At 34.4% G+C, this 24,272-nt stretch overlaps 3 protein-coding genes across 4 annotated transcripts; 2 read left to right on the forward strand and 1 right to left on the reverse strand.

The window, feature by feature from the left end:
- Positions 1–2,254: 2,254 nt before the first annotated feature.
- Positions 2,255–10,646, reverse strand: LOC108215029 (N-terminal acetyltransferase B complex catalytic subunit NAA20). Of its 2 annotated transcripts, XR_010290226.1 has the most exons (7): positions 10,462–10,646; positions 10,119–10,209; positions 9,367–9,499; positions 8,227–8,296; positions 6,352–6,600; positions 2,672–2,732; positions 2,543–2,585 (listed from the first exon to the last, which is right to left on the reverse strand). XR_010290226.1 is itself a non-coding variant. In XM_017387342.2 (6 exons), exons 1-6 carry the CDS (start codon positions 10,537–10,539, stop codon positions 2,494–2,496), a joined length of 525 nt encoding a protein of 174 aa, XP_017242831.1. In that variant the 5' UTR covers positions 10,540–10,642; the 3' UTR covers positions 2,255–2,493. The 2 variants fall into 2 exon arrangements, 1 of the variants encoding a protein (XP_017242831.1); XM_017387342.2 differs by lacking the exon at positions 6,352–6,600 and having other exon boundaries at positions 2,255–2,585; positions 10,462–10,642.
- A 1,981-nt stretch (positions 10,647–12,627) lies between these two features.
- Positions 12,628–19,089, forward strand: LOC108211166 (F-box protein At4g02760). Its single transcript, XM_017382689.2, has 12 exons — positions 12,628–13,019; positions 15,092–15,267; positions 15,598–15,801; positions 15,912–16,022; positions 16,248–16,333; positions 16,931–17,055; positions 17,859–17,923; positions 18,037–18,097; positions 18,175–18,237; positions 18,342–18,406; positions 18,480–18,545; positions 18,628–19,089. The coding sequence occupies exons 1-12, from the start codon at positions 12,783–12,785 to the stop codon at positions 18,809–18,811; spliced, it is 1,443 nt and encodes a 480-aa protein (XP_017238178.1). The 5' UTR covers positions 12,628–12,782; the 3' UTR covers positions 18,812–19,089.
- A 2,032-nt stretch (positions 19,090–21,121) lies between these two features.
- On the forward strand, positions 21,122–23,551 carry LOC108215002 (COMPASS-like H3K4 histone methylase component WDR5B). The gene is made up of 2 exons (XM_017387303.2): positions 21,122–21,772; positions 23,011–23,551. Exons 1-2 carry the CDS (start codon positions 21,137–21,139, stop codon positions 23,296–23,298), a joined length of 924 nt encoding a protein of 307 aa, XP_017242792.1. The 5' UTR covers positions 21,122–21,136; the 3' UTR covers positions 23,299–23,551.
- Positions 23,552–24,272: the final 721 nt, after the last annotated feature.

Consider the following 24,272-nt stretch of genomic DNA (forward strand, 5'->3'; position numbering starts at 1 on the left):
TACAGGAGCATTAAAGTCTGTGCCGCGTCCCCGTCCCCCAATGTATACTACTCAAGGGGACGGAGAGAGTATCTAAGAACGGAGGCTACTTATTTACCTTATAAGCTAGATTAGCTATTTGATGTGATAAGTTATAATTTTGAGGAACGTGGTAGAAAACACGGCTTCACATAGTACTAGACATTTCCCGTCCCATTCCTCATTTATAGATAACGGGTAATTATTCCAAATTTCATTTTGAATAATAGGATTTTCACTTCCCACCTATTTTACCCTATGTCCCACTTTTTTTACATTATATTTTTACTAATAAATTTTGAATTTAATATTATAATAATAATAGAAAACGCAAATAGAGATAGTTGTTGGAATTACCATTCAATATAATGTACAAACTTACTAAAATTGAATTGTTTATACTATATTTATGAAACTTAGTGGAATAGTGTTGGAGATAGCTTTAAAGAGCCAAACATTTGTACATAGAGCCATCAATCATGATTCATGACCCTTGTGCAAGGCCATTCTTAGTATATAGAGACACAATAACACATACCTTTACAAGACTAAACACAATACACAAAGCTCTATGTGTGGCATACAAATCCCCCTAGGTACATGTACTAGCAATCTGGGAATAAACACAATCAAGTCCTTATACCATGACAAAGTTAAATTCTCGAAATGTCAGGATACTGCATTTGAATATTAAATTTCAAAATCCTATTTCCAAAGCATGCAAAACTTGTTTGACATGTGAAATGGTCAGTACAGCACTCATAATTGAAGGACCAAGCAACATAAACTTCCAAGTGAAAACACACAACATTAAGAAATACTATACAACTTGTCAATATTTTAGTGAATAAAAACAATCACAGTATAAGAACAATTCACAGTCTATATTGTCCATAACTCTGTAGCTTAACCATAAAGAAGTTATACACATATTTGTGTGTGCATATATGGTAACAGGTTGGCATCATGTAAAGAGGGGAACATGTATGGATTGAAAGGGGCACAAGATTGATGAATAATGCATGGCCTTTTCGACGAAATTTGATGCATAGCAACATAGCAAAAGGACAAACAGGAAAATAATGCAGCAGATAATTCAAACGGCACACAGAATCACAAGTGATAAGTATAACAATCATAATAGAACTAATTTCTTTTTCATCGGATGGAAACTAGGATTAGAAATCTGCCCTTTCAAGACTTATCACTACTTTAAAGGTTTGGCCCAGATGGCCATGGCCATGTCCCTATTACGGCGCTCGTGAAACCTCAAATAATTCTCACGTAGCTGTTCAAATAATTCAGGCCCTATAGGCTCATATCCTACAACTTGGTGTGTTCAGCAGTTAACACTCTCTACAGGGAAATTAGAGAATAGAGCACTAGTTATGGCTGGAAATTTTTGTGAGCCCATGAGTATGAGAAAGCAGTTGAGGGCTGAGAGCAACATAAGTACAAAAGTATCAACTTCAGATACATACATAATACGAAAGATGACAAGTGTGTGCATACAGACAACATTAGATAGAGCGATTCAAATAAGTTCAAACACCACTTGTTCAGCCGAAAGCCGCTTTACTTGCAGTATATACCAAGGCGCAACACATTTTCCTTGTGTTAACAGAATCTGAGAGCATTTATATGAATAAATATCAAAACGGAGTTTTCCAATTATCGAACAGAAATGCAAGCCTGTTTTCATATGAAGTAATAGCTGATACGTCCAGGCGTTTAGAGGATAAATTTAAAAAACAAGCATTAGTCAATTAACTACCAATACTTAAACAGCTAATTAAATGAGAAAGTAAGGGGAGCAGCTATGGTACTATTATAGACTCAGGCCACACTGGTGCTGCCACAATAATTGGCCAGCCTTAGGTAAAACCAGAAATTCTAAACGCAACAAACTGATATTCCATGAATGCAATGCTTGTTGTATTCAGCAACAATTGCTATCATCCAATCTGCTTCACCATCGTAATGCAGAAAACTGGAACTATCAGACACTTGACGAGTCCCACACATTTGGTTTCTTTGACAGAATACTACAATTCTATAGTCAAGTCTCATCAGGCAATAGATTCGATTTAAGCAATCAAGATGGTCCCATAAATTGGATTGATAAGTTTTGTCGCAATTATAAATGCCCCTTTTGGATACAGTATGCCCCATCAACTTTAAGGAAAAAAACAAATTGCGAAATTCTAGAATATGGTGGAAAAAAGATACACCGCAATCACTGAAAGTCTTGGATGTTAGGAAAAATTGCACTTATGTAACAAAACAATGATAGTGCAACTAGCCTCAAGTTTCAATTTAATAGATGTTTGAACAATTTTCTAAAGAGAATAAAATCCAGCATACAAGTTCATCCCTCTTTCTACAAACATTAAGTTCTACATTTGAATAGAACAATCGACACCACCATGGAAATTTCCACCAAGTGCATTGATTGAAGTTCAAATGTAAACAAACCTAATCATACTCCAATTCATCTGGTGTAACTGGCCTTTTGAGGGGGACAACAGACTTCTTCTCCACATCCCGAGATAATGCTTTTCTCATGTCTAAATATTAATCAAATGTATATAATAGAAGTCAGATAGCACATACATTATGCAACAACAAGAATTATATTTGTCAAAATACTCACCCAGCGCATCTTCCTCGCCAGAATAGTAGCGCAGCACACGCCTATAGATTACATATTCAAGCTGCACGAAAGATGAGTTATCAACCTGCTGCTCAACAAATTAACATAAATTCGTTGAAAATAAACTACAACCATCAACTCCAAAACCAATTTAAGGTCACATTAACTTAAAAGCAAACTCCATTAACTCTAGGACAAAAGACAACTGACAACATGATAGTGCTACAGGGACTATAATTGATTACCCGCCTTGTGATAAAAGAAAGAGCATTATGTAAAAACATAACATTAGAGTGATTAGCTACTAACATTGTGACCTATTATCAATCAATGACTAGGTATTCTATTTGAAGCTCGACAAAAAACCAATGGGGACAATCTGATAGTGCTATATGGACTACTTGATTACATCCCTCGAATAAAAGAAAAGACATTCTGAAAGAGCGTAAAATTTGAATTATTTAGCTATTTACAGTGTGATCTACCATCAACAAATGACTAGGTCTTCCATCTGAAGCTCGTCAAGAAGCCAAAGGTCCAAAGATTTATTTCATCTCAGAAAAACGAAAAAAATATAAAATTTAACTTGAAGCACAGGCTTTCTCTTGGAAAAAAGATATTAATTCCGGTAATGACTTTGATCAATGTACAGAACATTTTATACTCTTGGAATAAGTTGATGGGGACGGAGATGCGCATGGGGGGTGGGGGTTTAAAACAATTCTAAAGAAAATGCCCCTATTTACACTAAACAAAAAACAACCATTCCTAATTTAATCAAACTTTAAAAGACAATTCAAAAATTTTAACCAAATATAATTACAAAATATATAATATAGACTTCCAAACCCTGTAATATAGCTCACTCTCTAGGCTTTCCATAGATTGTTCAACATTAATTCTTGAAAAGAATTCAAATCATCAAGTTAAATAAACTATAAATATCATGATCAATGTTGTTAAAGGGCACACTAAGCCGCAAGACCCTACTGGAGCCTAAGCGGGAGTCGCATATTATATAAAAATCACCTATATATTATATACAAGGAGTCTTCCTCTATGAAATGAGCAAAAGTTCAGCTAAGCTATAAAATATTCAAGTCCCACAAAGACAATTATAGGAAGATCCTCACCAAATTCATCATAAATTCTGTACTGTGCAAATAGAATTTTATAAGTCGGAAATTATTAAGGAGATTAAGTTAATTAACAAACATGAACACAACATAAATATATAAAGTACAACCAAATAAACCACTATTTCATATAGATATATTAAGCACAGATTAAATAAAATATATTAATTCATGATGTAGTTAGATAATTTTATTAACTAATTATTTAAATTATAATGAAGTGTTTAAATAGAAGTATATAAAATATAACTAAGAAATATTTGTATTACCTGTATCATATTATCACGTCTCTCCGCATATAAAATACCAGTCATCGGTGTTCATATGTGTATGTGTGTGCGTTTGTGTGTAATAGTGATGATGATAAAGTCGAGATGAAAAGTAACAATGGATAGGATAAGAAAATAAGATGAAGGGTTGAGAAGATTAAGCAAGTCATGGCAGAGTCATTTATTTCAAAATTGGACTGCTTTTACAGCTCAAATACACTGTCCTCTCTCCATTTGTGCCTTGTCGTTGCCCTCTCCTGAAATGCGCCTCTCGTCTCTCTAGATAATTCATGCGCCTCGCCTCATGGTAATCAAGGCACATTAGTCGCACCTCGTGTGTGATTTTAACAACACTGATCAAGAATAATCATGATACAACACCAAGATTGCCTCAGGACTAACACATTAAAATGGGACCAACTAAGAATATATAGCTAAGGTTCTAGGCTTCCATCAGTGAGATCTCAGGTCAATTTCTCATCATAGCTAAGGTTCTAGACTTCCATCAGTGAGATCTCAGGTCAATTTTGAGCATATATTTATTTGCTAGCTAATTTCTATTTCATGTATGGCTAAATCTCTCTGTATCATAAAATATGAAACTATAATGCATGAATAAACTGACCCATGCACATACCTTAATGGTTAAGCTTTGAAGTGCTATCAATAATATTGGTTTCCACTTCTCTCCAGAAAAACATTTTTCCTTGTACACTTTTAAACTGTGGACCTATCAAAATGTCACACCTAGGACAGGGGTACGGCAATTTCATTTAGGTGAAGAACTGCCCAAAGATCACAACTCCAAATAATTAAATAAAAATGACTGTGTCTCTTGGATAGATGAGGCAACATTCTGATAATGAGCTCCAACACAAGTGAATAAAGTTTTTTCCAATGCAATGACAAGTAGATAGTTACAACTGTCGCCAGAAGCCAAGTATTCTACGAGTGAGTGCATGGGGAAGAAGTAAAAATCATGATGCAAGTGAAGATGAAGCTTTTCAGGCAGTCTTGAAAGAAACTGTGCACCATTGAGGCAGTTTGTGCAGAGCAATGGGTTCAAATACAGCTATATATTATTTATCAGTTGCGCAATCATTCAACACCTAGTTAAAGATGTAAAACGGACTATATAATTAGAAGTGCTTGCACCTAATGACATATGGACATTGATCTCTGTCCAAATTTCTTAAATAATTTGAGCTACAACCACAAATTTGGTTATTTCTCCATTCACTTGCTTATTCAGAAAATACAAAATAATTTTAGAAATCAAAGTTCAAACGTCCATGTTAGTGTTTTGTGTATTAGCAGTGGAAGAAAATGATATGCAGAAAGATTCTACGTTATATATTTTTGACAGATAAACTATAGGCCAATACAACTGATAACCTATTTTTTGAAAATAGTGATAAAATTTCTTTTTGAAAATAGTTCGAGCCGCGTTCCCGTCCCCCAATGTATACTATCCAGGGAGACGGAGGGATTGTTAGTCAAAGCTCTGCAAGGATGACGATGACGTGATGACGATCACGATCACGTGACACGATGATGATGATGATGATGTGAGACGATGACGTGGCACGATGACAATGATGATGAGCATCACGATCATGATCACGATAACGAACTCGAACACAAATTTTTAAGGAATATTGCAAATTAGGGATCTTCTAAGCTTGTTTTTTATTTTTGCTTCTTTCTTTTTTGTCTTTTTCTGGTTTGTATTGCATATTCAACTTAAGTGTGGTCTTTTAATTAATCAAAGTGTCCAAATTTTAGGCAAAGGATCCGACACGGAATAAATGTTGTGTCCGAGTGTCCAAGTGTCGGACACGGGTACGAGACGACTACCTAAACAGAAGAGGCGGAGAAACATTGACGATGACGATGAGTTGATGATGATGAGTCGACGACGATGACAATGATGATCACAACGACATGTGACAATGATGATTAAATTAGAACGTTGAAATAAACATCTCACTTCTCTTTAGGATCAGCCATCATTGTAACCCTTAGCTTCTAAAATGTCGAAAATCTAATTGAGGTCAGAAGACAGATGTCCACCAATTGCTCTTCTTAGTATACACAATTCCTCCAATACTTTAAACCCTTCTAACTTTCTTGTTTTCCAGTCCAGTCACAAATTTTAGCCTAAAACTTAATGATATGTTACTTCAGATCCTCCCAATTGTTGTGTTGACTCTGTTGACCACTCCTACCTTCAGCCTTTCAGTTTTTAAATAATCAATATATCATCTTTTCTTACCCTTCTGTTTTTCACCTGCATTTTTTAAGCTAGTCCATAATGTCACTCTTCATACTACTTCGTTAACTGCTTCTTTTGCAAATTTGACGATAGTGTGGTGGTGACCATGTCTTCTTTTTATGTCCCTCTCCTATCACATGAGCACATAAGTAGACCCCCTAACTTGGAAAAAATATGAGAACGGGCTTTATAAACGCCTGATCTCTGATTCTTTTTTCTCACAATTTTTTCAAGATCAAGCTTGATCATCTGCTCAAGGGGATAGGGAAAGAAGATATAATCAGCGAAACATGCTATCACTGAATTTTACAAAATAAAAAATTAATGCAGCAGTGTCGGTGAAGAATGACATTAAGAACTATCTGTATAAAATGCAGGCTAGAGAATATAAAAATTGAAAATACGGTAGTTATTTGAAAACTGATAGGTTGAAAGTAGTGGGTGACAAACGGACCAACAACATTAGGATTTAGACATAATATTAAGCACTTTAAATAATCTGATTACCAAATTTCCACAAAAAAGTCAAACATATTAAGCTGACGTGCAAGTTTTACAAGAGTTCAATTACATGATTGCAACTTTTACTCAATTTACTCATTCAAATGCAAATTTTTAGAGTTTGAAAACCCATTTAGTTATATTACAGTATACCCATTTAACCTATTGGTCAACCCAGGTCTGTTTGTTTGTCTAAGGTTGTACATCATCAGAAGTGGTATTCTCCTTGTTGAGCTTCTTGATGGTATGACAAAATTATATGATTGGAAAGAGAGATAGAGGCAGTGGCGAACCTACCCTGATCCCAGGGCAGTTCACGGCCATCCTGATAACTTAGTAGAGTCAAGTTTGTTCATATAAGACAAGTTGATAAAGTGGTTTTGCAGAAACTTTCTTTGTGTATAACCAGTTTCCAGTCCCACCATCATGGGGACGTCAAAAAGGAGATCCTATCAACTTGTTCCGACCTTCTTTTTATGAGCTTGGTCTTACTTCACCGTCGAGAAATGAAAGAGGACTTCCATCTCCAAGTTTCACTCAGACGTAGCTCCCTTCTTTTTGGGTATGAAGCAGTGTCAAACCAAAATACCCAACAAAAATGAGCTCTCCCTGAAAGACATTATATTATCTTTTTTACTACATTAGGTACATCATTTAGTTTACTTATGTATTTGGCCCTCCCTAATGTTTGAACCTAGGTCCACCACTAGATAAAGGACATGAAGACTTTTATATTTTAACCACGAAACTAAGAAAAACTTTCAAGTAGGGTGAAATTAGGAATAAGATTTTAAACAAAAGAAATATGATGTATTTAAGTGATCGCCAATTTAGTAAAAATTTATGTGGTCAATGTGTATTGGTTGTTATAGTCATTCTCCCACATATATCACACCAAGTACTCCCTCCGTCCCAATTTGTATGACCCTCTTTGACTAGCACGGTTTTCAAGAAATGAATGCTTGACTTAATCTTAACCACATAAAAAGAGTTAGTGGGGTGTAAATAAGTGTAGTTTATGAATGTGTGGTTGTAATGACCTTAAATAGATGTTGTAAAGGGAAGGTTCATTCTTTTAGTACATCCAAAAAAGGAAAGTGGTTCATATAAAATGAGACAAAGGGAGTAGAAAAGTTTAACAATAAAAAGTCAATTAGTATAACCGCTGACAAATTATTGAAGATTTAAAATAAAAAACCAAAAAAAACATTAGATAGTACCATAATTTGTGATAATGTTGAGAAAAAAAACTTGAGGCTCTTCAGGATCTTACTCTTCATAAGTAATTCAAGATGAAGAAGCAAGAAACTTCACATATAGTTCATCAAATTATCATGCATAAGATAAGTGTCTATATAGAAGAAAAAAATATACCTTTTCGTACATCTTTATGGCCGGTATATTTGATGCTCTAACAAAGAGATCTACAAAGTATGCCTTGTCACTGTCAAAAGAAATCTCTCTTACTAAGTACACAAAGAGGCGAGTAAGAAAACTTAAAGCAAACAGATATCATAGCAAAATCTTCTACCTTAGACCAAGAGAAAATAAATGTGGGTACTGCAAAATGTATTACAAAATTGGACTACATTCTGAAGCATAACCAAATTACTAGAGTTTATATGCCAAAAAAGAATTAGTCTCCGATTGAGTCTTTATAATTAACATTTTACTACTAAGCACAATATCCTGAAGTCGAAGACCACGTCACTCATCATTCTGTGATCAGTTAAGAAACGTTATATTTGACATAATTCTTCATTCATATCATTGATTAATTTAGGACCTTTAAATTTAATTGTAGTTCCCTATGTTGAGATTAATAATTCAAAGTTATTTGAATTGTTTTCAAATAATTTAAATTGTTAAGTATTGGATAAGTAGAATTAGTTGGATATTAGATTAAATAAGTTAGTAGTGATATGTCCTATCTTAAGGCATGTTTATCCTTTTGAGTTAGCCTATAAAAAGCAAGTTACTTAGAATACATATTAGATCATAAAATCATTCTCCTTGGCATAACATTCTTTCCTTTCTCTCAATAAAGTACCAAAACCCAAGACACCCTAAGATTACTTCATTTCATTGTCATACAAGTACACAACATTGTCAAAAGAAAGTCATATTTCCACTCTTTAAAAAACGTACAAGTTATTACTTACTGTTTCTTCAGAAAGAATGTCACATGACACATGTAACCACAAGTTCTTAACATTATACAAGTCCTCTTTTACATCAAGATATTCCATTCCCACTTTAGTGACCAGAAAAGATTGTAAAAATAGGTTGTGAGATCAATAAATCCTACATATTTAGAATGCAAAAATAAGATTCTGAGAAACTAATCCTATTTTATACTCCCTTCACTACATTTACTTAATCTAAAGGGAAACTGTACTTATAAACACGCCCTTCGGTGTGAAATGTTGTATGACAGTAATCCACTTAAATGTGAGATTCAACATTGCTACTTAGTAAATGAAAACCACACCAACTCCAAGGGGCTCAACTTACATCTTGTCGCTGATGTCCTCCAGCAGGTTCATCAATTTCTTGGCTAACTGTTGTCTGCGGTACTCTGGAGCTACGGTCACTGCGGTGACATGACCATGCCAAGACTCTCCTTCTCCTTCAACTTTACCCATGACTGCAGAATAATCACATTTATTAGTTCCCAATACCGTTGTGTAACGTTATACACAATAAAAGTAGAGGCATGAGCTAATAATAACGAAAAACAGTCTCAATTCTCAAACACTTGCTAGGTATTAGTTATTCATCTTACTTAAATAAGATGTCTATCATTCGCCTTGCTCCCTATACATAACTTAATTGCTACGAGTACTTCCACTACATACTTCGATGCAAAAAAACACGTTCTAGATTCTCAAATACACTAGCTAAAATCCAACAGCACAAGCTCTAAAACCACGCGAAATTCAATCTTCTAAATCCACAATACCGAGAGATAGAAGGCATAAAGCCATAAACTAATAATAACGAAAAACAGTCTCAATTCGCAAACACTTGCTAGGTATTAGTTATTCATCTTCCTTAAATAAGATGCCTATCAGTCAACTTGCTCCCTGTGCATAACTTAATCGCTACGAGTACTTCCGCTACATCTTCGATGCAAAAACACATTCTAGATTCTCGAATACACTAGCTAAAATCCAACAGCATAAACTCAATGAAATTCAATCTTAAATCCACAATACGCACTCAAACTCAGCAAATCAACTACAAGTTTGAAGCGAAAAACATACTGTATCCCATCACTTGATTCCCTGGAGACTCGGCCACATGGAAATAATCAGGCCAGCGAGCTAAGTAAGTCATGTAGAACGACATATTAAACTGCATCAATCAAATATAACAAACTAATTAATTCACCAACACTTATCCTACTTCAACCAATCTCGATAAATACATAAACAAAATAATCTCGTCAAATGAACAGATATTTCCGAGACAATGTCGTTTTAACAATCTCGATTAATGAGTAAAATTATTTGGTCCTGAGAGTAATACTAATCGAAAACAACAAAAACAACAAGCGTGGATAGATAAATTGAGTAACGAGTTGAGAATATGAGAGAGATGAGTTACGGTTTCGGTGAGGTGATCGAGATTGACGGATGCGAAACGGAGAAGATCGTTGCAGCAGAATCTACGAATCGTCGACATCGCTTTGCGATTTTTCGGGTTGATTGAAGTGATAAAATGAAATCGATGTGTATGAGAGGGGAATAGAACGATAAGTGTTGTTTGGGCTGATTAGAGTTTACGACGAGTGAGGGCTTCGACCAAACTTGATCTTTGGCCCATAATGGTTTGAAATTTGTTTATTTTTTCTAAAATCTCAAAAAAAGTTAATTACATAAGTTTTTGTTGAAGATAAAAAAAAATAATTGGTAAATCATCGAACCTGTGATCAAGAGGATATTTGTCCCCTCTTTAACCAGCTGAACAACCCTTGCGGGCAATTACATAAGTTTTTGTTGAAAATAAAAAAAAAAATTGGTAAAATATGTAGTTTTTTGCTGAAAAACTATATGATAGATTTCAAAGCATTTTTCAAACAGTAAAGACTCTTTATAGGAAAGGAGCTCCTTTCATGTGTATGGTACAGTTGTAATTCGAGTCTGACAGCTTGCAAGTCGCCCGGCTCGAACTCGTTTAATTGGACTCAGCTCGATTTGGCTCTACTTGTTAAATGAAAGTTTGGGTAAAGGTCCGGGCTTGTCTAGTTAAACGAGTCGGCTCGACTGGATTCGTAAAATTAAACGAGTCGAGTTCGGGTAGAGGTTTATCAAGTGTAAAATTATACGAGCCACTCATTTGACTCGTTAAAACCGGCTCGTTTAGCTAAACGAGTCGAGTGAAGGCGGAGGTTTAGACTCGATCGCCTAAACTAGTCGGCGTGGCTCGACTCCAATTAGACTTGGTTCGAAAGGCACGTTACTCGACTCCAATTACAGCCTTATGCTTTAAGAAACAGAGTAATCATTTTCCTTTTATAAAAGGAGGGCTTTTCATATTTCTGGAAAAAAGCTGTTTTTCAATTTTTACGAGAAGGTCTAGATTTCACTATCAAACATCATAAAAAATGTTTTTTGTATTGTAATTCAAAATGTGCCAATATAAATAAAAAATTATCAAATAATTTTTTGATGGCCTTTCTGCCGACACCCTTAATTTATAACCATAATAGTCTAAATTTTATTTATTAATCTAAAATCTCAAAAAAAAAGGTTAATCGTATAAGTTTTTGTTAAAAAAAGAAATTTAGAAAATTATATTATATATATATATATATATATAAGTCTTTTACTATTTTTAATTGATAAATCATTAACATATGATTAATTTTTGGATTTTTAATGCAAACGAGGACCATTTTTAACTGAACAAGTTAAAGAATGTAAAAGCCACATTTTATTAATAATGACAGTGAAGGAAAAATCACTTATAATTATAAAAAATCAAATAAATTAACCTATGCAATGAGAATCGGTTAATTATTTGTTTTCTTCTTAGTTGTTGAATAATTATTTTTTCCTCGAAAATTTATATCTAAAATCATCGGAGATTTCGTTGTCTATCCTCCAAGCGGGTAAATTTTCAGTCTGATTTCTCTTATTTTTGTGGTTTTGCTCCGGATCTATTCTCGGGAGAATTCTTAGATCTAAAACTAGCGGATATTTCGTAGTCTCTCTTCTCTGTTTCAAGCGGGTGGATTCTCGGTCCGATTTATCTTGATTACGTGGTTCCGCTTGAGATTTAGATTTATTTATCTTTAGTTATTATTTCAGTTTGGTGTAGTCTTTCCATAATAAGAGCTAAGTCGTTTTTTCCGCTGGCGAGAGTTTTGGTTTTACTCTCCTTTGTTTGTGAGAGTATGATATTCAATTTAGTGATAAAAACTGTTAAGAGATTGCAGTTATGATGGATAGCTCAAACAGAATTAACTCCAACTGAATGTGGAAAAGAGGGTACTTGTAAATATCTAATCTTCAAAAAAGCACGTGATTCCATAAAAAATGAATTAATCAACGATTATTTCTGTTTTATATTTGTTCGACGTGACTATTTTTTAGATGCCATATGATTTTTTTATTATTGAATTGTTTTTCTACTAAAAAAATAAACCCAATCGACAAATATTATGGCAATTTATATTATTTTTCTGTCATAAAGTCGATGACAATAAATTAATGAAAATAATAGAAACCAATAAAATCGAAATCTACCACAAAATTACAGAAAGATGACATCTGAAAAATTCGCCTTCCACTAATAACCCACCCCAGTACAGCTCACTCTCACTCCCTAACAGAATAAACCACGTCACCCCCTGTAAAAGCCGCACACAACCAATCACCACTCACTTTCTTAACGCCTCCGCATCGCCGCCGCAGCGTCACGAGATGGAAGCGTTCACCGAAGCATTCACGCATCTAGCGAATTCGTCATCCTCTTCTCTGGAGTTTTTGTTCGATCGGCTCGTGGAATCCTCGCCGTCCGATGAAGCGCAGGCCGAGATCACTGAGCAGGCGATTAGGATCGCCGGAGTGTTGCGCGAGGCTGGATTGCGATCGTCGAGGAAGCGCGACGCCGCGCATAATTCGCGCGTCTGGCCTTTGTCTGTTGATCTCACAATCAATGTATTATACTCTGCTCTAAAAGTTTTAGTTTAATTATGTATGACACATTGTTGTTATGTTTTCGTTTCTCGCGGTAAAAACTATTCTCTCTTATTATATTGTTTCTCGATGTGAAAACTGTTCTCGTCGGAATCACTGCATATAGATGTATTGATTTGTTTTTGCTGTTAATTTGAATGCGAATTGTGTGATTATTGTAGCTCTAATGAATGACACATTTTTTCCCTTTCTCGCGGTAAAAATTGTTCCCTCTTTTTGTTTTTGCGGTAAAACTGTTCTTGCTTTTTCGTTTTTGCGGTAGAAACTGTTCTCGCATTTTTCGTTTTCACCGTAGAAACTGTTGTCATCAGCATCACTTCCTCTACATATATTAATTTGTTTTTTATCAGTAAATCTGAGTTTGAATTGTGTGATTATTGTAGCAATTATGCGTGAACATTTTTTCCGAGTCTCGTGGTAAAAACTGATTTCACTTTTTTAATGTTCTCACTTCTTGCCGTAAAAACTGTTGTCATCAAAATCACTGCCTTTTTATATGTTAAATTCTCTCTCCGGTAAATTTAAGTGCAATTTGTGTGATTATTGTTACATTTATGTATGGCACATTTTCACCGTGTCTCACGGGAAAAAACTGTTTTCATTGGAATCAGCGCCTTTATTTATTAATTGTCTTTCCTTTAAATTTGAGTTTAAATTGCATGATTATTGTAGAATTCCTATATTATTTTTTTTTGTTTCGCGTGGGAAAAAGTGTTTTTAGATTTTTGCTGTTAAAAATTTTCTCATCAGAATTGCTGCCTTTATATTTATTTGTCTTTCTTGTAAATGTGAATTTGAATTGTGTGATTATTGTAGAATTTATGTATATCACAATTTTTTGTTTCTCTTGGTAAAAACTGTTCTTGTTGGAATCATTGCCTATATAGTATATAGTATATATTGATTTGTCTTTCATATAAATTTGAGCTTGAATTGTGTGATTATTGTAGAATTTGAATATTCTTGGATTCTTTGTTTCTAGGGTTAAAAAATGTTATTGGAATCATCGCATGTATATATATTAGTTTGTATTTCCTGAGTTTGAATTGTGTGATTATTGTTGTGAATTCTGCACCTATATAAATATTTTGGGACATGTTATGTCATGATAATTTGGTCACATCTGTTGCTAGTGCATATATGTTTCTACTACTCCCTCCATCTCAAAATAATAGTCTTGTTTTACTTTTGAATAGTTAAATTGACCAAATTTTGACCGTAAATAAAAAATTATTCTTTTATATTTTTTAAAAACTGAAAAACACATGTTAAAGACTTAAAGTAGATAAAATATGATTTCTAATGATAATTTTTAAGATTTTCCGAATTAGACAATACGTGTAATTGTGGGTCAAAGTTTGGTCAATTGACCAAGTCAAATTAAAAAAAGACTATTATTTTGAGATGGAGGGAGTATTTGTTTAAACATCTCTATGTCTGTTATGTGGATTTGCCAGTTAATATTAGTCGTGTTGTCCATTAAATTTCTAATTGTGTGTTAGGCCAGCAACTCCAAACTGATAAATTGTATGCATATGTATTGATTTGAAAATCGATGTTTCATCAGTATTAGCAAAGCAGAATACAATCGGTTTTGATCCTTTTTCTTGTGATTGATGTATAGCATCATGTCTGTGTATCTGTATATATCCTCATGTGAATGTTAGTGTTTTAGCTGCATTGGTGATAGTTTTTTTAATACTGTGGAGACAGAAACTGAATGATTTTGATACTTATTGTTTGTGGATACTGATATAGTTTTTGTATTGTTGTAATGTTTCTATGAATTTATTTGTATATGTAGTATTTTACTAGGAGTGATGGTTTGGTCTTATTATGTATATGTTTCTAAATTAAATAAAATGTACTTAAATTCATTTACATTACGTCTAGAATGGTTATAGTAGTTTTGGTCTAGTTTTAAGTAGTGCAATTCCTGTCTAGGCTCTTTCTTGGGACTAGGGTTGTCTTACTTTCTAATCCGCAGTAAAACATTGCATTTTTAACTTACTTTTTGCTGCTTGTGGCTGCAGGTTTTCTGCTGGCTTGACACACTAAGTGTCTGCAATGCCGCAGCTACATGTAACTTTTTCCGCAGATGTTCTTCAGATCCCCTGTGTTATGCTAGAATTGACTTGTTGACAACAGTCCCAAAAGTTGATAATCTGGTAGTATCTACCATGATTCAACGAGCTGGTACAGCACTTCGGTAGGCACAGAATTTCATGTCCTTTGTTATTAAGACAGTCTTTCCTTCTTTGTACCTCAATTAGATAATTAGGCATATAAAATCATGTAGATTCATATGCCCCAACAGAGATGGTGTGACTTTTAATGGCATAAAAAATTTGAATGACAATGGCATCTGTGATTAAGATGTTTTATGTATCATGGATGACGGTTCTAACCTAATGCAAAACGGAAACATACATGTATTATTTGCCACTCATCCTTGCATTTTCTTGTGTAGATGTGTGTATCTGCATCTTTTTGTATGTTTTCTGTCAATTGATTGATTTAATTTGTTCTTGGAATTCAGGTCTATGAAGCTTGGATTGATACCAACCCGAAGTGCGTTGCTTGGCTCTTCTCAACCTTTTGTTTACAGTCTGAAGAATCCTACATATGGATCAGGTACATCCTGGTATGATAGATATGATAAGAGATCAAGGCAAGTAAAAGAATCGTGTATTCTTTCTCGGTCATGCTTGAATTCTTTGACTATTGACGGTGGTGCTCCAGGGTACGAGTTCATCTTTTAACCATCAAGGGTCATACTTCTACACACAGAGCCATATGTTCTCTATTACTATTTCATTGCTTGATGGTTTTCTCTATTATCTTATTTTTAAGGGCTGGCTTGAGATGTTTGCACCTCTATAATATAGAAAGGATAGATGATGCAGCGCTTTCCACAGCATTATTTGCCTGTCCTAATCTCCTCGACTTAGTAATTGTTGGCCTGTAAGTTTTATATGATTAGAAAAATTGGATTGTGACTTGGGTTGGGTTACTTATTTATTATTTGCGTTCATATATTTTCACTCCATTTCAGTGTCTTTCATAGGACGTCTTTCATTATCTTACTTATATTAATATACAACTGGGAAAGAAAGGTGATTGAATTTTTCTGTTTGTCAATTTTAAATTGAACTGTTGTTGAATTAGAGCTAATTTTTCTGTTGGTAGTGATGTTGAACTGCGCCAAACTCTGGAGTCAGTGAGCCAGTACTGCCACATGTTAGAGCGTCTATATTTTGAATCTTCAAACAGAGGTAACTTTCTTCAGAATTACGGTTTGCAATTATTATATATACTCTCTCTGTCCCTCTCATTTCTTTACAGTTTTTCCATTGCTTGGCACGCATTTTAAGGCTCCTATAAAGTAGTTTCATAACTTATTTTTTATAATTATCCTTTTTGTATAAAAATCTAAACATTATACTTTTATTCAGAAGAAAAAAAAAGATTAAAATAATTTATGGAACTATACTTTATAGGAGCCTTAAAATGCGTTCCGAGCCCTCCGTCCCCAATGTAAAGAACCCAGGGGGACAGAGTGAGTAATTGATTACTCCCTCTGTCCCAGTCAATTGTATACGTTTCTTTTTCACTGCTCGACACGCTTTTTAAGGCTCTTATAAAACATAGTTCCACAACTTATTTTTAAGATTTTCTTTTTTTGTATAAAAATATAAATGTTATACTTTTATACAAAAAAAGAAAATCTTAAAAATAATTTACAGAACTATACTATATTGTAGCATTAAAGTCCGTGCCGCGCCCCCGTCCCCCAATGTATACTATTGACCGGGACGGAGGGAGTACTTATTTATTTATTTATTTATTTATTTATTTAATTTGTAATGTAGGTTTAGATGACAATTTGCATATATCCCCAACCTGCAATGCTTTGGTACAGAATTGTCCTCGTATCAACTCTTTCTCGCTTAAGGGATTCATGCTGGCGGACTCCAAAATTCTTTGCCTCGTTAAGGTATTTATGTTATTTGAGGAGCACATAACATAATTATATCCTGATCATAGCTTTTGTTTTGAAAAGTTGATTATGCTTTACTTAAGCTGAACTTGAATTTTCAGGAATAATGAATTAGTCCTTGTTTTTAGTTTGTCAACATATAGTAGCTAGAGTGGCATGTTTTAGGGACTAGGGTATGTCTAAATATTATCTGACTTGTTAATATAACAGGGGCAGACAACAAATGTGATCAGCCCATTGGTGCAAGCGAGATCAGCCCATTTTTGTGATAAGCTGATTTAGAAGAAAAAAGTTCATAATCATTTCTGATGTAGTTCTTCATCTTTCCACTTAAATAATTCATTTCCATTTTCTGGCTTACTGAACTTTAATTTTGGTGTGATTCTTTATGTCATAGAAAATAATATTTTTATCAAATTCGTAATACTTGAACAAATTATATAATGCAATTATAATGCTAATATTGACTAAAATATATAGATTTCACATAGAACCTGAGATTTTGAATGAGGTTGTTTGGCTTTTGAATAAAGATAATACAGTTTGTAGAATACATGGAGTTGTATGGTTGGATCGGAAACTTTGTGTGGGAAGTTGTTCAATCCTGGACAGCAGATATACAGGATTCATATTAGTAACTAGAAAACAAAAACAAAATCATAGTTGCGAAGCACCGTATCACTGCTTGTTTAATATATTTATCTTTTGATCAGCCACTGATAGGATCCTAGAGTAGTTCCTCTTATGTGCATGTTCTGTCACATCTTTGATTTTAAGTGATTTATTGATATACCATTCAGGGTTTCCGTAATCTGAGATCCCTTGACCTTTCCATGTCGTGCGCATTAACTGGTGGCTTCTTAAGGTAAGCCTTCTTTTTATATAACAAGTTATACCTCTTGACCTTGTGTCGTATTTTCTTTTGTATATTACATAGGTTATGGTTCTTAACTATAATATTTGTTATTTCCTTTCCAGGAAGCTTGGTGGCAGCCTGCTGGAATATATCTTTTTACGTGATTGCATGCAGCTAAGAAAGGTATGGTGTCTTAAGCCTACATCTGGGTTCCTCCCCCCTTGGTGTATATGCATCTAAGAAAATCACTTCATGTGCAGGAAGAAGTTAAAAACTTTTTTTCTGCAGTTCTTGATGGGAATTTCAAACTCCTTAAACATATTGTGAGTACTTCAATCTTTTTGGGTTCATGTTTGATATTTCTAATTACAAACGAATGAACAATCTTTGCTTACTTTCTAAACTTCCCCATTCATTTCGTTTATAGGACATATCAAACCACGATGGCCTGGCAATAGAGAATGACTGGTCACATAGGTGTTACAGTACAAGGTGATTCTTTACCCTTTTGGATGTCCTGGCTTTTGCTAATGATCATTTTCTAAAAGTACTGGTTCTCTTGCAGTTTCATTCCCATAGATCAATTATGCAAGGCAAGGCCCAATATCAGCATACGGGCTGAGTTCCCAAGGTTTCTCTTAGTCTCAAGTTATGAGCGTGTAGGCAGATGAATTTGACTATTTGCAACAAACTAACTTTTTTCTAAATTTTAGATGCAGTTACATGGAAATTGAAAGTGACGGAGATGTGATTTTTCCTTCACAGCAAAGCTTTCGTAGTTCGGATGAATCTTTTTCTATGAATTCGGGAGCGGGTAGTGGGAGTGAGGATAGCCGAGGCACCAGTTCTTTAAGTTATGTGGAAAGTTCAGATGAGTTGGAATTTTTTTCTCATTAAGGAAAACTCCTCAGTGTACTCTTAGTTTTAATACTCCTACCCGTCTTTCTACCGTTGAATTATTCTAATAGTTTGGCTCAGTTGAATTGGGAGTTAGTTGTTTTACCGTTGCCCCCTTACATATATATTGTTAAATCTGGGGAATTCTTGGTATCACTTTTTGAGATTGTTCTTACATTGGTAGAATACTAGGGTCTCCTAACTAATATATTGTTCAGTGGGGAATTCTTGGTATTACTTTTTGAGATTGTTCTCACATAAGTAGAATATTAGGTACACATTTTGCCTCTATTTTCTACATTACTGTATATGTTAGGTAAATGCAAATCTTCTGTATAATGCAACTGGCAAGTTTTTGCATGAGCCTAATAGGTAAATGCATATACTTAAACAGAAATCATATTTCCTCATGGTAAAGAGGAGAAATATGAAACATGGCATGGGTATATATTTTGAAATGATATTATTGACGATTTTAACAAAATTATAACTGAAATTCATCAATCAAAATAACACACAAGGTTATTGTCATGTGAAAAAACCCTCACAAGGAGTTTGTCTTGTTTTATAATTCGCACAATTTCTAAACACACTCCTCACTCCTTATATATGTGCGAGATAAATGACTATTAAACTGAGCTGCAAATTTTTTTGGTATGCAGATCATATTTTTAACACACATGTCTAGTCAAATTGGTGGGTTTTTTTTTTTTTTTTTTTTTTAAGATTCAGTTTTGGTTTCCGTTTTGGAAATCAAATTAATATATTTATGATGCAGTTTTTTTCATATTGCATCACACTCATCCCATTCATACACCTGACTCCATATTTTTGGCCGCATTTTAGAGCAAGTTCAGTGCCCCTATTCAACTCGCTGTCATTACACATCACCAAGTCTGCTGTCATTACATATCATCTAGTCAAAAGAAAATTGTTTTGATTAATCGGGTAGATTGCTTCAGTACAATGTATCAATATCATAGAAAGATAACCCCATCATCGAAAATATGTGGATTGATGATCAGCTCCAATCTCAAATGCTTTTCTGATTAAATAATAAATAATGCACTCTCATCGTCCAAATACCAATTATCAAGTATGAATGACGAGCTTGCAAGTATCACAATAATTTGGAGGCACTCTTAAATAATTTATCATATAACAAAAATATGTCTTAATTTATTATTTTGATTGATAAATTATGAATGAAGAGGTCGCAAGTATCACAATAAAATTTAATATTTTCTTTATTTTGAAATAGATTATTTGATGTTTTCAAATATATTCCTAAGTGATATATCGATAATTGAAATACTCCATCTATTTGGATAGATTAGTTTTTTGACTTTTTCCACTTATTTTTAAAATTTTGATATGCTTAAAATTATTCTTTTTAAAAATTTCACCTTATGAATAAAATATTCGTGTCATTTTTGTATTCACAAAAAAGTTAATTTTAGAAATAATATTTTAATGCACAAAACTCTTAAAAATATGTGAAAAAAATCAAACGACTAACATATATTTAAAAAGAAGGAATAAATTATTTGACTTTTGCAAACTTATTTTTAAGTTAAGAATCGAGATATTTCAAAAAAAAAAAAGAAGTTAAGAATCGAGATTGGATTGGGATTCTAAATTATTTTTTTGCATTCATGAAATCCGAGGGTATTCGATTGGGATTGTTTGAAATCCATTAAAATATTGATGCATTAAATTGGGATTTTAAATTATGCTATAAAACCTAGTGGTATTCAATTGGGATTTTAAATTATGCTTTAAAATCCGATGGCATTCAATTGGGATCGTTTAAAATCCATTAAAATCTGGTGGTATTCAAATGCTGATGGATTTTTTTGGATTTCATAAGATGATGGATTTTGTGGCATTCTTCGGTGTATTTTTAGTTTTTTGAAATCCCATCAAAATCAATGAGATTTTAAAATATTGTACTTAAATCCCATCAACTCTGTGACATTTTATCAAGAATTCGCATAAAATCAAAATCACATACAATCCATTAAAATCCATAAACTAAAAACAATCCATTAAAATCCCAATAAAATACACCCCTGTAAAACTGATCAATTAACATATCAATTCAAAATTTATCAGTAACTTTTTTTTTTGAGAATGAAATTTATCAGTAACTTCTTAATCAAATAAAAATTCTTAGTTATTTTCAAAAAAATAAAAAATAAAAATTCTTAGTTAAATTAAAATATAATCGATAATATTTTTTTAAGAAGTTAATCAATAATTTTTGGAAGAAAAGTATATAAACTCAAAGAAGCACTCCAAAGTTATATACCCAATTCCCCCACCATGTCCACCCCCTCCCCCCGCCCCTACCGCCACCACAAAACCCTAACCGGCCACTCCCTCGCCATCTCCTGCGTCAAATTCTCCCCCACCGGCAAGCTCCTCGCCTCCTCCTCTCTCGACAAGACCCTCATCATCTTCTCTCTCCAATCTCTCTCCCCTCTCTCCACTCTCTCCGGCCACTCCGCCGGCATCTCCGACCTGGCCTGGTCCTCCGACTCCCACTACATATGCTCCGCCTCCGACGACTCCACTCTCCGCATCTGGGACGCCCTCCTCTTCGACTGCGTGAAAACCCTCCGTGGCCACTCTAATTACGTCTTTTGTGTTAATTTTAGCCCCCGCAGCGATATGATCGTGTCCGGGTCCTTCGATGAGACTGTCAGAGTGTGGGACGCGAAGACGGGGAAAGTGGTGCACGTGATCCAGGCGCATTCGATGCCCGTGACCTCGGTGGGGTATAATAGGGATGGGAGCTTGATTGTTTCGGGGAGTCATGATGGGAGTTGTAAGATTTGGGATAATGAGAGTGGGAAATGTGTCAAGGTTTTGATTGATGATAAGACACCTGCGGTGTCGTTTGCTAAGTTTTCCCCTAATGGGAAGTTTATACTCGTGGCCACGTTGGACGATACTTTGGTCAGCTCTCGACTTTGTGATTGTTAATTGAAAATGTGATTTATTATGTTTGTTGATGATTGATCTTTGAGGTTGTTTAGTTGGTTAATTTAGTAAAAATGTACTAGTAACTAGAGATAACTTCTAATGATAAATTGATCTTCGAGGTTAGTTGATTGTTCTAGTGGTATTGACATCACTCGTACTTGAGTGATATTTGTTAGTTGTGATTGTTAATTGAAAATGTGTTGTATTATGTTTGTTGATGATTGATCTTTGAGGTTGGTTAGTTGGTTGATTTAGTGGTATTGGCATCACTTGTAACTTGGTGATATTCGTTAGTGTGCGAAGAGGACGTCAAAATGTGGTGACTAATTTTTGTTGTTATATGATGATAAATTTTAATTATCAATTGATTGATCTTCAAGGTTGGTTGTCGTAGTGGTATTGGTATCACTCGTGTTATCGGGTATGCAATGGATATGTTAATTTGGGTATTTAAGTGATGCTTATTTAGCTGTGATTGGTAATTTAAAATGTAGTGATTAAAGATAAATTATAATTATAAATAGATGTTCTAGATTGGTTGCTTGCGTTTTAGTGTTGAGATAGAGAATTAGCTGGCTGAAGAGGACGACACTTGTATATGCAATGCATGTCAGTTTGGGCATTTTAGTGATATTTGTTAGTTGTAATTGATAATTGAGATTGTAGTAACTAAAGTTTGTCATGTCTTAACTCAAAAAAGTAGAAATAAGTTTTTATTTGTTTCTTCATATGAAATTGTTATTACGAATCGTTCTTGGAAGTTACTTGGTTGTGTATATGTTGGCACTGCTACAAAATCTTGTAAGTGAATAGGTGCGACTTGTACATGCAATTTATATGCGGTCTAGAGACCAGATTCGATCACTCTGTTGTGGCAAATTGAGGCTTAAATTGCCGTAGTAGTTTGTTAATGAATATTGGAAGCATTGGCAATCAGCTATACTTTTCTTTCATTTGCCATTATTTAGTACAAATAGTTGATTTCTGTATCCTTTTGCTTAGCTGATAATGTGCATTGTCCTGTTTAAGAAAACTGAACTGTTGAAAATTGAATATAAGGAAAGAAAGGATTAAATAGGCAAAGAATAATTTACAAATATTTTGGTTGCATACATTTGAGTGGTTAAGTTCTCATTATGGGGTTTAGCTTCTCCTCCCTTATCAATCTGGACACTTGCAGACTTTTAAGGGTTCCTTTTTTACTTCTGCAGAAGCTATGGAATCATCAAACGGGGAAGTTTTTGAAGATTTACACGGGTCATCTGAACAGAACATACTGTATAACACCCACCTTTTCAGTGACGAACGGCACATGCATTGTCAGCGGATCAGAGGATAAGTGTGTCTACATATGGGATCTGCAGGGAAAATCTGTGATTCAAAAGCTCGAAGGCCATACTGATACTGTGGTTTCTGTGAGTTGCCATCCTACTGAAAATATGATTGCTTCCGCAGGTCTTGATCTGGATAGGACAATCAGGATATGGGTTCAAGATTGACTAAAGATAAATTATACCAAATCGGTGAACCTTTTCTTGATCTCTGTACTTCAATTCTCATCGTTATTTCTCTACTAGCCAAAGATGTGTATTTTATGCTTGAGCATCCGTAACTATAGTGACATGTGAAGCAAACATTATGTATTGTGGTTATAATGAAGTGATGATGCAATGGTGGCAATGATGCAGGCTTTGTCAATATGCATCATGGTTGTTCATATTTTTCTTAGGTGAAGTCATATTTTCAAGTGAATGTGATGTGTGTAGTAGCCTCTATTAACTTTCTTGCGGAATTTGATCATTGTTGATGCATCACCTATATTGTTTTTTTCTTATAAGGATATTATTTTAACATCCATCAGTGTCCTCATTTTGTTCTTACTGGCAGAGGATTGCATCGGCACAAATCTCATATCTTTACGTTACGTAGTTTAGTCGGGGCATGTCTGCATCTTCTCGATGAGCTCCTTGTTCAGAAAGAAATGTATTTTCCTAAGAAAAAAAAAAGATTTCCGCTTTAATGTCAGCAGTTTCAGCCGTTCAAGGATCTGATGCAAAGCAGTTCTGTATACAGCTAGCATTTTGTGGTATCTATTCTGATGGTTGCTTGCTCTATGCTTGAGTTAGAAGCTTTTTTCAGAAGACTAATTGATCATATATTTAGTCAGTCTCCTTGTTTCGGGTATCTTAGCAGCAGTGGATATTTGAGGTCATTGTCATCTAGAGCCATTCCCTAAGAGGAGCCGTTCAGTAAGAAGTTGTATAGCACCAGTCGCTGGTGTTGAAGGTCAAGGTCTTACTCGGTCTTGCCAACTGCACACACCTACATGCTTCGTTCGCCTCCCTCTTTTTACCTTTGCTGACTCTGTCAAAAACTTTGCAAATTCTATACGATTAGGCTTATTCGTATCTCGGTCTCCCTGTATATTTAACTGCTATGCTAGTTGAGCTGTGAACAGAACTTGTGAATCTAA

Source organism: Daucus carota, chromosome 3 (assembly GCF_001625215.2).
Source record: "Daucus carota subsp. sativus chromosome 3, DH1 v3.0, whole genome shotgun sequence".
NCBI classification, from domain to species: Eukaryota; Viridiplantae; Streptophyta; class Magnoliopsida; order Apiales; family Apiaceae; genus Daucus; species Daucus carota.